At 49.1% G+C, this 15321-nt stretch overlaps 1 protein-coding gene across 1 annotated transcript; it reads right to left on the reverse strand.

Annotated features, from left to right (window-relative positions):
- Nucleotides 1–1758: 1758 nt before the first annotated feature.
- On the reverse strand, nt 1759–13525 carry LOC129665627 (CMRF35-like molecule 7). Its single transcript, XM_055592417.1, has 4 exons — nt 13390–13525; nt 8786–9115; nt 6564–6654; nt 1759–5928 (listed from the first exon to the last, which is right to left on the reverse strand). The coding sequence occupies exons 1-4, from the start codon at nt 13427–13429 to the stop codon at nt 5751–5753; spliced, it is 639 nt and encodes a 212-aa protein (XP_055448392.1). The 5' UTR covers nt 13430–13525; the 3' UTR covers nt 1759–5750.
- Nucleotides 13526–15321: the final 1796 nt, after the last annotated feature.

Below are 15321 nucleotides of genomic sequence, written 5' to 3' on the forward strand. Positions count from 1 at the left end.
TGAGTTGGCAGAGGATGAAACCCCAGCTGGAAGGTGTTCACAGCCATCTGGTCACCTTTAAAGGTGATCCTATGAGTCTGAACCAGCCAACAAAAGCTCGAGGGAGACGTGGAAAGAGGGGTCCTTGGAATGTTCTGGAAGAGATGACTCATTTCTTCCTTGGAAGTCGTTGGGGTCAGGTGTGATGACTGGGTGCAACGTGCTTCCTGGGAAACCGGAGGGGCCAGTGTTCGGATGAAGATAATGATGAGGCGACAGGCAGAGAACGGGAAGGAACTTGCATCAGTCCCCAACGGAGGCCAAACAAACCAGCCTGAAGTCCTGCGCAGTTAACAGGGGGAGCACAGAGGAAGTGGTGCTGCCCTGAGCACCACTCAAACAAGGAGGCAAGGGCTGGGGACGATCTAGAGTGCGGGGCGGAAGAGAAAGCTGAGCCTATTCAAGGAGGGGAGCTAAATGTGAGACACTATTACGCTGGATCCAAAACTGCCCACCTGTGGGCAAAGTCAAAACACGAGCAAAATGAGAATGGTTAAGAATATAATGGGGTGGGGGGAGGCTAGAGAGACGGCTCCGAGATTAGGAGCACTGGTTGCTCTTGCAGAGGACCTGGGTTCAGTTCCCAGTACCCACATAGCAGCTCAGACCCATCGGTAGTTCCAGTTCCAGGGGATATGGTGCCCACATTTTGCTTCTGTGGCACCAGGCATGCATGAAGCACGTGGATATGCCTGCACACAAAAAACACTCATACATGCCAACTAAAAAGTAAATATTAGTATTAATGTATACATTACGTTATTGCTGACGACATCACACAATGAGGTTACAGGAGACAGAGGAATCAAGCTGGAACTGAGCTGAAAGCATCTTCTTGGAAGCTAATAGTGCAGGAAAGTGCTACGCAGGCTGTGAGGGAGACTTACTCTGAATATTACAGCATCAATCTGTCAGACAGCATGGACTCACTGCTGCAATAGTGGCTTGGCTGCTTTGGGGTAACCAGCCACTATCTGCTTGGATTTGAGGCCCACTACACAGGAGGGAGCGAAAGCCTAGCTCTGTACGCTGGATCAAAAGCGCTCTGATATGTTGCCAAATGGACACAAAGTCAAACTGCTCTACATATTTGTGCTTATGGATATAGACTAGTGCTGCTCTTGGCCTTGATCAGAGAAGAAACTCATGCCCGGTCAAGGGGCTGAGAATGAGTGACCCCGGGTAACCATCTCTAAACTGTATCTGTATCACTCCCCTCTAAGGCCCAGGGAACACGGAAGAAGAATGGTTGGAAAGAGTGTAAGAGTTGAAGGATGGGAGGCATACTGTGAAATGCTGTCTCTGGGCAGGATGCAACCACTGAAGTCATGAACACACAGCAGCTGTGGCCACCTACACAAGACCCCCAAAAGGAAGAGGGGGCTAGCAGGACTGAGATGAGAATGACAGAGGTTAGCGGGGATGAATGGGACAGTACACTGTACCCGTTATAAAACTATCAAAAGGATTTTAAGATATAACTGGAAAACAGGTCGGGATGTAGCTTAGTTGGTAGAGTGCTTGTCTGGGCTGAATTCCCAGCACCACATAAAACTGCACAGGGAGGTGCACACCCATAATTCCAGCAGTTTTGAGGCAGAGGCGGGAAGATCAGGAGTTCAAGGTCATCCTCACCTACATAGCGAACTGGAGGCCAGCCTAGGATATGTGAGACTCTGGCATAAACAAACAAACAAACAAACAAACAATCCAAAAAGATAAAAGGAAGAATATTTATTCACTTAACAAAAACAACGTTGTTAGTTTGGTATGTGACGGTCTGTTTTATACCCACACGTATATGCCTTAGTCTTCTTATAAAAAAATGAAATCCTCTACCTCCCCCTTTCAGCCAGCTTGTTTCAAGTCATGCTTCCCTGTCATACATTATCCATAATTTCATATTGACAAAAGAGCAACACTCTTTTTTTAAAACGTTTTAACGATTCATTTTTATTTCATGTGCCGTGGTGTTTTGCCTGCATGTATGTCTGTGTGAGGGTGTCAGATCTCCTGGAACTAGAGTTACAGACAGTTGTGAGCTGCCATGCAGGTGCTGTGAGTTGAACCTGGGTCTTCTGGAAGAGCAGCCAATGCTCTCAACCACTGGGTCATCTTTCCAGGTGCTGAGCAAAACTATTTTAAAAACTTTCTATTGATTCTTTGAGCGTTCTGCGTCATCCACCCCAGGCCCGCTAATCTCCTGTCCTCTCATAGCAGCCCTGCAGCCTTGCAAACCTCTCCTCCCCCCAATAAAGATATACCCCAAACAAACAAAAAACAAAACAAAGCATAGAAAAATCTCATCGTGGAAGCTGAAATGTGTCACACAGTGCATCCCTCTGTCCACACATCTTCACTTGCAAATGGTCATTGGTCTGGTTCAAGATCTCTGGCCTCTGTGACACCATCAGTACTGGATCCTCCCCGGGACTCCTCCTGGTTATCCTGTTGTTGCCCTGTGTCATGGAGACCCTGCAGCTTTGGACCAGCAGGACTGACTTTTCTATATGCCCCAACGGTTCACAGATGATGTAGATGTTGGAGTGGGCCAACTCAAAGCCCTGGATCTGGGCCCTGGTGGTAGCTGAGCCGGTCAGCCCACCAGCTCTCCCTTATCTGCACCGCCAGGGCGAGCTCTCCAGCACTGCTCAGGCTAGGCCACCCAGTGCCGTCATCAGCAGGGGGCAGGGTCGGCTCACCTGCACCCAAGCCTCCAGAGCCAGCTCAACTGTGCTGCCCAGTCAAAGCACAGGGCCCACTCTCTCTAGTGCTGTAGCCAATGAGAGGCAGAGCCAGCTCTTCTGCCCTCATTACCCACTGAGCAACACTCTTAGGAGGATATAAAGAATAGTTACAGAATGTTTGAAAATAATATATTTGAAGAGAGATTTTATCTAGATGCAACAAGTTTTGATTTTTTTTTTTTTGTAAACTCTGTTATGTTATATAAATATGTTTTTGTTTTAGTCCCAAGTGTGGGTTTTTAGTTTGGGCTTTACTTTGTCCACAGCTGATGATTGTCTCATGTGGGTGTAGTCTTTGACAGCTGTTAACAGCCTACCTCATCAGGCACAGAGAGGCTCATGGCCCAGGGCTCTGAGGATATAAATTATGAAAGCCCAGAAAGAGAAAGTATGGCATGAAGTGGCGGTAGTTTGGAAAGACCAGAAATGCTTCGTGGCACAGTGGGTTGGAGGAGAGAGACGGGAGAGACTGCTTGCTGCTTTTGTAGTTGACAGACAATTGGTATAACCCTAAAAGAACCCACTGACCCCAAACAGCTGGGAGAAGTAAAGGGATTTGTGCCCTGTCTCTCTACTAACCTTCTCTCCTACTTAGGGTTGAGGGGTTGGAAGAGAGGGCTTTAAAGAACCCCAAATAAAGTAGAGTTTAAAAATGAGCGCAACATCTAGAATATACAGAAAAACAACCTGACTGAAACGTGGACAAAGGGGAGCTGGATGACAGGGCAGCAGTTAACAACACCGACTGCTCTTGCAGAGAAAGCAGCACACACATCAGATGGCTCAGTTCCACCTGTCACTCCAGTCCCAGGAGATCTGACACCCTCTCATGACCTCTACAACCACGACACTCATGGCACAAAGCCATACACAGATGCACATAATTAAGGAGTAAAAATTAAAACTAAAAAAAAAAGGACTTTTAAAAAAAATGCACAAAAGATTTAAATAGTAAGATGTAGCAGGACACCCAACATCTCTAATTACCAGGAAAATAATATAAACTGAAACATCTGGAGAATCTAAAATTCCCACCAACAGTGCAGCCATTGAGGAAAGTGATATCGAGACAATTAAAAAAAATTACACAGAGAATTGCCACATGACCCAGACATAGTACTCTTGGGGATACATGTTAGATACTTGTCTCACAGCTGCATCAAAACACCTGACAAAACCAACTTAAGGTAGGGTTTATTTCGGCTCACAGTTTGAAGGGCTACAGTCCTTTCGGATTGCAGGACAGCAGGAGTAGATCTGTCTGTTGCAGCAGGATCATGAGCTGGCTACTCACACCGTGTTCTCAGGAAGGAGTGAGAGATGGGCCAATGGGTGCTCAGTTTCAGTTCACTTTCTCCCTTTCCTCCTTTTTATTCAGTCTGAGACCCCAGGCTATAGGATGGTGAGAGTCCACATTCAGGGTGGGTCACCCCTCCTCAGTTAAACTTCTTTGGAAGGACCTTCTTAGAGAGGCTTAAAGGTGTGTCTCCTAGGTGATTCTAAATCCAGCCAAGCCAACAACAAGATTAACCATCGTGACCATGTGCAAGAGAATTGAAGACGTGATAACAATACACCCATGCTCATTGTAGCTCATTGTGACATTGTAACCAAGAGGTAGAAACAACCAAAATGTCCATGAGTATATGGGTGGATAAAGAAAGTGTGGTATATCCATTCAGTGGGATAGTATTCAGTATTCAGCATGTAACATAAAGGAATTCTGTCATCTGCTAGAAGATGGATAGTCCTTGAGGACATGATGGATGTTAACTAAAATGAAGCAATCCCAGAATGACAAATACCTCATGATTCCACTCAGGGGCATTTAGCAAAGCTCATAAGGGAAAAAACCAAAATGGTGGTAGCCAGGGCCTGGTGAGATGTTGGGGGTGCATTGGGGGAGGGTTGCTCAGTGGGCTTAGAGTCTAAGTCTTGCAAGACAAGAATGCTCAGGGACCTGCTGCTTTTGCAATGTGCACGTCAGCTCTTTGCTGTGCACTGGAAACACCGAAAAAAAAAAAACAAAAAACAGCAGAGTTCAAGTTAGGGTTCTTCCCCCATCCCCAGCCACAGTTAAAGGCAGAAGAGCCCTGTGAATAAGGGCACCATTCTTACTGCCTTCACCTTCCTGGCTGGGGCTGTTGGTAGTCACTGTCGAGCTGCCCTTGACCTGGCTTCCCCTGCAGTCAGATGCCTGCAGTGTGGGCCTTGAGGAGGGCCCGGGAAGCAGGGAGACGCGTGGCTCTCTCTGCTTGCTGTGCCCTCTTTGCTGCTCTCCCCTGGCTAACTTTTGATTAAAAGCAGCATGTCATGACCCTGTGCAGCCTGAAGATCTATCTAAGGTTGTGCAGCCTTCCGTTCTCAGTCATGGAACAAAACACACCTGCCAGAGCTCCCCGGGGCTGAGTCATGGATTCCTGAGTTCTCTACATTCCAGACCCTGGGCCTGTCAGGCAGCCTTTCCTCCTCACCTTTCCTCAGAGACGCATGCTACGGGTGGGCTCAGTGCCCTGCACACAGAGAGAATGGACACTTGCTCCACTCTCACTGAGTTTTCTATGACCGAGTCATAGGGTAAACAATCTAGCCACACCACTGAGTCCCTTCCACTTGTCTGTGCTCTGTCTCAGGCTTGGCACAAGCTTTTTCAGCAGGGCACACACAGCTGTCTTTCCGGCAGCTTGGGCTTCATTCCATCAGTTCTCATCCTGGGCTGACCACAGGGGGTGGATGGGATGGGGCTGATGAGGATGTAAAGGAGGAATGAGGTTCTGGTCCTGCAGGTGTAATGATAAGTCAGGAAGGGCCTGAGCTGTGGCCCCACAGGTACGAGAAGTGGAGAGCATGCCTGGCCAAACCCTCTGGGCACCAGCCTCCATCACTATCCACTGAGGACTTAAGGAATTTCTTCACTGGCCATGGTCTCCTCTGGAATGGGCATCCAGAATGGGAAGGCTCTGCTTATCCAGTCAAAGGAGAAATGTCTTTGGCCAGAAGTTCAGAGTCCGGATTGCTACAGAGAGTGTTTCTCCACTGATCATCAGGGACCCTCTGAGTTGACCCCTTCAGCCAGAGGACAACACCAGCCAAGATGAGCAAGGCAGGCACCTTCAAAAATACCAGGAGCATGTAATGGGTCCTGTGAGAAAGACACAGTCTTAGCGTCTTATGCCCCATCATACCTCATCCCCCAGCATGGGGAAGTCAACAGCTAGCTCAGCAGGGCCTGAAACTGGAGGCCCACATCCTACTTGGAAGATTCCCCTAGGGACCTTCTCCAAAATCCACCCAACCATGAGGGCTCCTCAGTGACTACAGACGGTCTTGGTAGGGCCTTTCCTCTTGTCCTAATTTTATCTTCTGGGGCTCTCCTTTCCCACAGAATCCCTCAACCTAGCAGACACCTGAGTTCTCTATATCTGCGTTGTGTTTGCTTACTCTGCCCTCAACACTGGCTCCAGGTTAGCAAATCACTCTCTCTGCCCTGCTCCAACAATAAGACCGAGACCGTCTCTCCCCCTTGGCTGCCACAATGCCACCATGGCTTTTTGGATCAGTTGGCTGGGCAGTGATGGACAGCTCTGCAGAGCAGTTTCCTGGTGGGGCTGGAGAGGGACTATGATGGGTAGGAAGTGCCAGGGGCAGAGGTGGCTTGGGACCTTGAGTCTTGACTAAGACAATCAGTGGTGGTAGTAGAACATGGGCCGGAGTTCCCAGGCTTGGCATCCCCATAGGAGGAACCCGTGTAGAGGAAGAAGAGACCTCAGGACTCACCTCCTCAGCACGTCAGAAGATACCATGTCTGTACTGCTCTCCACAGTGGGCCAGGAAAATAGCTTAGAAGTAGACAGGGCATCTTTTCCCACTAGACATAAGCAAAGATGGCCATAGGTTATGGAGCAGATTGGGGTGGTTCATGCATGGCTCACAATGGCACCTCTATCCAACCAGCCCTCGCTGGGTATCTCAGTCAGGGCTACGATTGCTGCAATGAAGCGCTATGACCCAAACAAGTTGGGAACGAGCTTACTTGGCTCACACTTCCACATCCTAGTCCATCACTGAAAGAAGCCAGGGCAGGAACTTGCACAAGGCAGAAACCTGGAGGCAGGAACTGATGCAGAGGCCATGGATGGGCGCTGCTTACCGGCTTGTTCCCCATGGTTTGCTCAGCCTGCTTTCTTATAGAATCCAAGACCACCAGCCCAGGGATGGCTTCCATCATAATGGGCTGAACCCTCTCCTGTCAATCACTAATTCAGAAAATGCTCTACAGGCTTGCCTGCAGACCTATCTTATAGAGGGCTTTTCTCAATTGAGGCTCCATCTTCTGCAGCGCGTATAACTGGTGTCAGGTTGACATAAAACTATCCGGCCCATCAGGAGATCTTTCTTCTCCTGAATTAGAAAGCCTCTTCTCTTTGATGCAGTCCTTTGGCTTCTATCCAGTTGTCTGACTCCAAATAAGCCATTTCCTCCAACATTTTTATTAATAAGAGATGTGACAGGAAGATACAGAAATTAAAGAAGAGCAAGACTGTAGTTTATTCTGGGTGGGAGGGAAACACATTACAGTCTCTTTTCACTTGTTTTGGTTGGGGGCAAGAACCTCTGTTCCTTTCCATTCAGATAGTACCCGAGTAAGGCTCAGGGACAGATGATCTCAGAAAGAAGCTTCTAGTGACTAGGGTGATGAGTGACAAAGAGACTCCTGATGGTCAGTGAGCAGGAAGGCACACACTAGTTAAATCATGAATGACTATGAGGAAGGAAATGCCACTGTGAGGAAGCTATGGGGTGTCTTGTAGAGGGCAACTGGATCATGGATTCCTGAGTCCATCTCTGGCTTACACTCATTCTTTGGGCTAGCTCTTGACCCACCAAGCTCATCTCTCAGAGGCTCTGGGTTTTAATCATGATTGGCAGATGATCAGAACTCTGGGTAACTCCACTCCTAGCAATCCTCTGAGCAGACACAATCATTGTACAGGCTGGTGTCCTCTGTCCCCGTGGACACTTAAGCTCTGTGTGAGACACGTTCTTTGGTCATTCTGTTTTTTTGCCTGCATGTCTTAATCAACCCTCTTTCTGTCCCCACAGATCTCAGCTTTCCCTCACTGATAGCTCTGGGGAGTCTTATTGGGGTGACCCTTTCTGGACCTCACTTCCCCCAAGAGGCAACTCTGTCTCTCTCCTGCCTTCCTTGCTGCTTTCTCGAGAGCCAGTGTGGCTGCTGCGCTAAGGAAGGTCTGAGCATGACTAGTTGGGTGAAAGAGGGCAGGGCTGCTTTTCAGGCATCAACAGAAGGTCCTGAAGTCCCTCACTGAGGCTGAGGCAGGGAGAACCAGGGAAGAACCAGCAGAACCAGGGAAGTCTCCGATTGTGATTTAGTAGCTGAGTCCTTCCTTTTTCTTTGAAGCATCCTCTAAACAATCTGCAAATCTCTTGGGTCTTTCTTCCCCCATGCTTAATCTTCTGTATTCATAGAATGCGGAAGTGGTCACCCAGAAAGTTCAGCTCCTCCAAAGCGGCCACAGTCACTGTGGTTTGGCTAGTCCTGAACTTCAGCCCTCCCCCAGGATGCTTTAGCTACCCCCCACCCCCCCGTCCTTCATAAAGACAGGCCCAGGGTACAAGCTTTGGAAGACTAGAAACTTCTCAGCCTGATGTGCTGAGGACTTTTTCAGGCATCTGAGACCTACCCAAGGCTCTAGTGGAAGAATGCTGTGTAGCTCCAGGACAGCAGAGCAGCAAGACTGCACCATGGTCCCAGAGGGGGATGTCTAAGCCTCAGCTCCACACCAGCATCGGCCAGTCGGGACACATGTCAGCTAGATTCCTTGGAGAGATCTCCGGGACTCATCTTGGGCTGCTTTTCTTCCTGTCACCACCCTGTCTCATTTGTCTGTCTGTCTTTTATGCCTTCAGTCCTTTCTTTTCAGCCTTTTTAGTCCTGGGTGTCAGGACCTTGTGGTATCCCACGGGAAAGTCCTTACCTGAGTAAACGGCCACTTTAATTCTGGTCCCACGGTCAGTTCCAAATTTTTCGATACCACACCAGTAAGTGCCTGTGTCATTTTGCTTGAGCATCTCCATGGTAACCTGGAATAAGTTATCCCTCCGATTGTCCCTGATGGACAACCGGCCGCTCTTCTTTTCTTTTTCTGATCCTGTGGTTTGGATGAGGATCCTGCAAGTGCTCCATTGTGCTCCCCGACACCACCACTTGTTATAGTTTTGCCATCTTGAGCTATAACGACATTGCACGGTCACTGACCCCTGTTCTGGGCCTCTCACTAATGCTGGGCCTTGGATGGAGAAACAGCCTGGAAAATAAAATGGCAGGATATGGCTTCTGCTCCTCTGAGCCAACCCAGTGTCCTAAGGATTAGATAAGATTCCTGGTCACCCCAGCTGCCCTGACCCACTTGAATCCTCACATCTATTTCCTCTGAGATTCAGTTTGCTATTAACCCCTTCATTCCTGTGTCATGGCCTCTCCAGACTCCATCTTCCCAGGCCTCCTGTATCACGGGACACTTCTGACTTCCTATCACCTTTTCCATGTCCTCTTGCCATAGTCCCCATCTGATCGCCTCCTCCTCTGACTATTCCACTCTGTGACCTTTCCCTTATCCCTCCCTTCTGGATCTTAGAGTAATCAGTGGTGTTCGAGTAAGTGTCCAACAACCCTCTATCTAGGTTTAAAAATGTTTTGTTTAGTAACATCCCCCAATCTCTGTGGTATAAATGTTCCCACTGTGACTGACGTCAGGCTCTCAATGAAAATAGAGCTGAGCTGAGAGGTCTCAAGCCAAGTCTTGGGAGCCATTGTGAGCTGGCTCTACATGCGGCGGGGAAAGCCAGGACACGAGGTACTTTCCTCCTGGCTGTACCAAAAATGCCTGACAAGCACCTAAAGGAAGAAAGCAGCTTGTTTGTTTGTTTGTTTTAATTCTGATTCTTGACTTAAGGGTTGCATCTGTCAGTTACACCCATCGTGGCAGGGTGTAGGAATGGGAGGCAGCTGGTCTCATGGCATCTGCTGTCAGGAGGCAGAGAGGATAGCTGGAGCTCAGCTTGCTTTCTCATGAAACAAAACAAAACTCAATCCAGCCTCCCAGTACATGGCGTGGTGCTACCCCCATTCAGGGGCATCTTCCCTCCTCACTGAAGTCCCTGGACACACATCTGTACCGAGATGTGTGTCTCCTAGGTGACTCTAAGTCCAGTCAATCTGACCATAAGGCATCACACCCAGGGTCCTTCCTCTAGCCTTCTTGCCTTCACAGACAGAATGCCCCGTGCCTCTGGTTCTAAGAATGCTTACAACCTGATGATTTCCAAGTGACATTTGTAACCCAAATGTTCCCCTTGGGTCTGGACCACCATTCCAAACACTCACCATATATCACCACCTCTCCCACAGAGCGTACTATGCTGCTTGTGGGAGCCCTCCTTGACCATCTCTCAGCCTTAGACGTTAGTCTCCGTGCATGGGGCAGGCTTGCACAATAGGCTGCTGCCGCCCCTCACACCTTATCCCTAGAGCTAATTTAGTTTCATTAGAGGACCGCATCTATGGTTGATAGAATACCCCTTCCTCACAGATGGTGTAGCTCTGACTGGTCTGGAACTCAGTACATAGACCAGGGTGGACCCGACTTCACAGGCTCTGTCTGCCTCTGCCTACCAAGTGCTGACTGCTGGCAGTCAGTGAGGTGGATAGGTGAGTAAAAGCACTTGTGGCACAAACTGGGAAACCCGGGTTCAGTCTCTGCGACCCACGTGTGTGGAAGGCGAGAAATGACTGGACAAAGTTATCCTCTGACCCCCACACAAGCTCTGTGGCACTCACTAAAGAAAACAGCAGACAAGACCCTTCAAAGTACACATCCCTGTCTGAAGTTTTAAAAAGAAAAAAAAATAAAGGCATTTACAGGTGTGGGGAGGGATATCAGGACAAGATTGTCCTGGGTTATCCTATGTGTCCTGATGAATCAGTGTTGAGGCATTCTGTCACTGGCCTTGAAGAAGAGGAGAGGCCAGGGGCCAGCAGACACGTGAGAGTTTTTGAGGAAGCCAACTCTGGAAGGAACTCAGCCTCACTGAGACTACTGTGGACTCTTGGTCTTGGAAGCTGAGCTGTTCTGGGCCACAGGAGAGGCACTGCACTGAGCTCACGCCCCTCGGGAGCCTGAATGGAGAATTAGCATCTACATCCATCTCTCCTCTCCTTCCCCTTGCAAGTGATGGGTGAGCAGTTCAGCCAGCTCCACCCTGGAGATGCCAATCCGAACCTTACATCTCTGCCTCCACAGTCCAAGGAACACAGCGACAGAGCAGAGAGTGTGTGAGCTTTGCCAGCCGAGGGGCACATCTGCCATGGCATCGTTGAGAAACCCTGGGTAAGTTACCCAACCTCACTGAGGCTCACTTCCCCCTTTGCACAGCTGCCACGCGCCTTGCAGCTGCACACTGGCAGCCTAAACCTCATGTAAGCACCTAATACTGGACACTGAGGGCCATTTGGCCAGACATGGCCCTCATCTGGTACCTAGATCTTAGCAGTAGCATTCGGGAAAGTCCAGTGCATCCTTCTTCCAATTCAGATCACTGTCCGGGACCAGCCTGAGCCTGTCTCCTCCTTAGCTGCCCCCAGCATGCCAGCTACTCCCTGCCCCAGAGTGACTTAAAAAAAAAAAAAAAACAACTTTATTTCTAGCATGCATGTCTTATTGAAAACTAGCTTTAATTTCCTGTTAGTGTCATTTCTTGCTCTTCCATAGCCACCTGCGCTTTTCTCTTTCCCTAACCCCAGTGTGCTCTTAAGGCTGTGGACTTAGTCCTGCCCGGACAGCCCTCATCCTGCCCTCCCTCCACACCTTCTCCAGGCCAGACCTCTTCCCAGTGCTTCATCGTCTTCTCGGAGCTGCCTTCTCCTGTTGGCCTCCTTTCGTCTGGAGCCTGAGTACTTCATTTAAGGCGCCTATCTCTTTCCCTAGCCCTCTATATGTTTCTTACTCCCAAAGCACAGAGGTTCTGTGTTTATTTTTTCCCTCTGTCCATCCCCAACCCCAGAGTTTTGCTCAGTTTCTAGCGCATGGTGGGTACCACTAAAGCTGTTGGTTATTTTTGTAAAGAGTCTGTGCATTTGTGGTCAAGCACACAGTCATTCCAGTTCTAGGATTAATATAGACAGTGGAGTGCAGGGCATTAACCTCAGGACTGACGTAACAGTAAACACCTGGAAACCTCAGTGACCATCAGTGGGGAATGGGAAGTTCTGACATACCGATAGTGTATTAGCTAAAAAGTAAAGAGCAATGTCCAAACAATGACAGGAAAGGTGCTCAAAGCAAATTATTATCAGGTTATTTTTTAAAGTTACCCAAGAAAGTGAGTATAGTGGCACATGCCTTTAACCCCAGCATTTTGGGAGGCAGAGACAGGAGGATCTCTATGAATTTGAAGCCAGCCTGGTCTATATAATGAGCTTCAGGCTAGTCAGGGATACACAATAAGACCCTGTCTCAAACAGGGGAGTGGGTGGGAGGGGAGATGGATCATCGGTTAAGAGCACTGGCTGCTCCACCAGAGGACCCAGGCCCAAGTCCCAGCTCCAATATGGTAATTTGCAACCATCCATAACTCCAGTTCCAGGGGATCCAGTAATCTCGTTCTAGTTTCTGCAGTTACCAGGCACACACGTGGCACACTGACATACATGCAGGCAGAACACTCACACACAAAATAAAATTAAAATTAAGATCCCTTCTGCGAACGGTCTCAGTGTGTGGCATCCTAAGAGTGTGAGTGTGGGTGGGGGATGAGCCTGGAGGTGTGGACAGAGTGTGACTGTGTGTAGATAAGCACCTCTAACTGGGAAATGTTGATGTGCTTGTGAGAGCAGATGTGCAAGCCACGGCATAGCTCACTCCTGGCCCGGTTGGCCTCGTGGAGAGCCTGATATTGAGAATTGCAGAGTGGGCGGCTGGGGGCCTGGAACTCAGGGGCAAGCTAGGTGATGCAGGCATCCGCGATCGCCACTCATCATTTCTCCTTTTGCATTTGTGAACTCACATTTCTCCAGTGCCCCCTCAGTGTCCTGCCCCCTGAGTGCTCCCTTTGCATGGTGTGCCGTCCTCTCTAAGTCTGTAGCCCCCCCCCCCCCAGGCCCTGCCCTCTCCCTGGAGTGCATGCCCTGCTTGCTGCAAGGTCGGTGACATATGCCTTCTTCTGGAGCGGCAAGGAACAGGCCCAGGAGGGCTTTCTGTAGCTCCCTCGGTGGTAGCAGCTCCCTCCCCTGAGCGCTCCTTTGTTGTACTTCCTCCTGATATTAATTCTTGCTCTAAAGCATGTCTCACCCACCAGAGCATCTGGAATCTCCTTTTATAGCCATCTCCATTTCTCCTTTCCCCTCATGTTCCCAGGTCCTGACATATTCCTGGCAAGGTGTAGAACCTAGACTCCTTTTGCTGAATGAAGCCACAGAGCCACCCCGCATTTCGCTGAAGGTGGCAGCTCTCCTTAAACCCAGGGCAGTGCCCTTCTGCTCTGTACCTGCAGTCCCAGGCCCCCAGGCCCTATCTGAACATACCTGGGAAACTGAGAAGAAGCAGAGCTGAGGACAGCCACATAGTCCTGTCTTCTCCCTCCACACTCCTTGACCTCTAGCAAGCAGCAAATCCAAATCCCAGCTGGCCACGCAAAGCACTGGAGAGCCCAGCTGACCCCTTCTGCTCGTCCAGGTTGCCTTTGAGTGTCTTACTCATATGCTTCCTTTTATAGAGTGGGTGTTTCCTGCTGTCAATTACTCAGCACAAGAGGCATCAGTTAATGGCAGAGTTGGGTCACTCAGTAAGAATGAGGAGGTCAGAGAACTGTAAGCAAAAGCAGCGTAAGCAAAAGCAAAAGTGGCAAGCCTGCAGACCAGTTGTAGGGATGTCTAGACTATTTGGTCTTGGGTTGAGAGGTGGAGCACTCTAGATATCAGATCCAGAAATGATCTATGCTATAATGATAGGCCCAACAGCTGAGCGTTCCCAGCTCAAGTGTTAGTAGGCTGGGCTCAGCAACCTGCATTCAATGTTTAATCCCCAGGTGATGGCGCTGCTGGCTAGGTTTAGGAGACATAGCCTTGCCGGAGGAAGTATGTCACTTGGAGGTTTCAAAGCCTCATACCATTCCCAGTTCACTCTCTCTGCTTCCTACTTGTGTTTCAAGGTGTGAGCTCTCAGCTGTTCTGTGTCTGCTGCCTCCCTGCCACAATTCCCTACCATGATCAACTCCAATCCCTCTAGAGCAAAAGCCCCAAATAAATCCTTCCTTCTATAAGTTGTATGGTTGGGTTTTTTTAAACAAAATATTTTCATTGATTATTTGGGAATTTCACATCACAAACTCTGATCAATCTCACTTCTCAGTCCCCTCAAGTCTTCCCCCTACCCTTGTGATTCCCCTGTCTCCAAAAAAAAGAAAACAAGTCCAAGTTGTGTTGTTTGTACACTCACTGGAGCATGGTCAACCTCCCAGTGGCCAGCCCCTTAAAGAAAACTGAGTCCTTCGCCACCTGCACCCCAGCCAGAAGCCATCAGTTGTGGAGAGATTCTCTCCAGCATCCTCATCGCAATTTTTAAGAGTTCTCTTTGACGGCTTTCTGTTTAGGTTGTTGTTTTATGCGGGCTGAGGTGGGGTGGGGGTAGGAGTTGTCACAGAATCTTTCTATGTCACTCCTTCTCAAGTGTGAGTCTGCAGTCATTGGTAACACGGCAAGAGCTTCTCTGCCCTTCGCAGTCAGCGGGAGCACGGAGCATGGACTTCCACATGGCTTCTGGCAACAGCATGGACCACGGACATCCACATGGTCTCCACTGACAGAACAGACCAAGGACATAAACACTGCCTTTGGCCACAGCATAGGCCATGGACACCATTATAGTCTTTGGTGGCAGCACAGGCCATTGGCAGCAGCAGGTCCATGGACATCAATATGGCTTCAGGCAGTGGCGCAGATCATGGACATCTGTCTGGACTTCAGTGGTAACACATACCTCAAACATCAACATGGCCAACAGCTGCTGTAAGACAAGACCATAGACATCCTCATGAACCTGGAGGTCAGGGGAGGCAGTCACAGATACCAACATGGCCTCCAGGGCAGCATGGACCATAGAGAACTTTTGAGGAGGTTCTATCCAGAAAATGAACCATTCTTCATATTGGACATCCAGTCGTGGCTCAGAATCATGGGAATCATGTGACTGGGCAAAGTGTTGCTCGGGCTCAATCTGTACAAGCTTCACCCTGTCGGCCTTAATCAGCACAGCCCTCTCCCACACCTGTCACCTCCAATACATCTTTGGCTGAGCCTCTTCACCTTGCAGTCACTGCTCAGTCCCTCCATCTTTCCCCCCTCTCCATATTTGTTTGTTGTAGCGACTGTTGCAAGTGCAGTGTGTCACATAGTAATTTTTCTTTTCTTTTTTCTTTCTTTCTTTCTTTCTTTCTTTCTTTCTTTCTTTCTTTCTTT

The sequence above is a fragment of the Psammomys obesus genome, unplaced genomic scaffold, assembly GCF_907164565.1.
Source record: "Psammomys obesus unplaced genomic scaffold, mPsaObe1.curated_primary_1811, whole genome shotgun sequence".
Classification (NCBI taxonomy): Eukaryota; Metazoa; Chordata; class Mammalia; order Rodentia; family Muridae; genus Psammomys; species Psammomys obesus.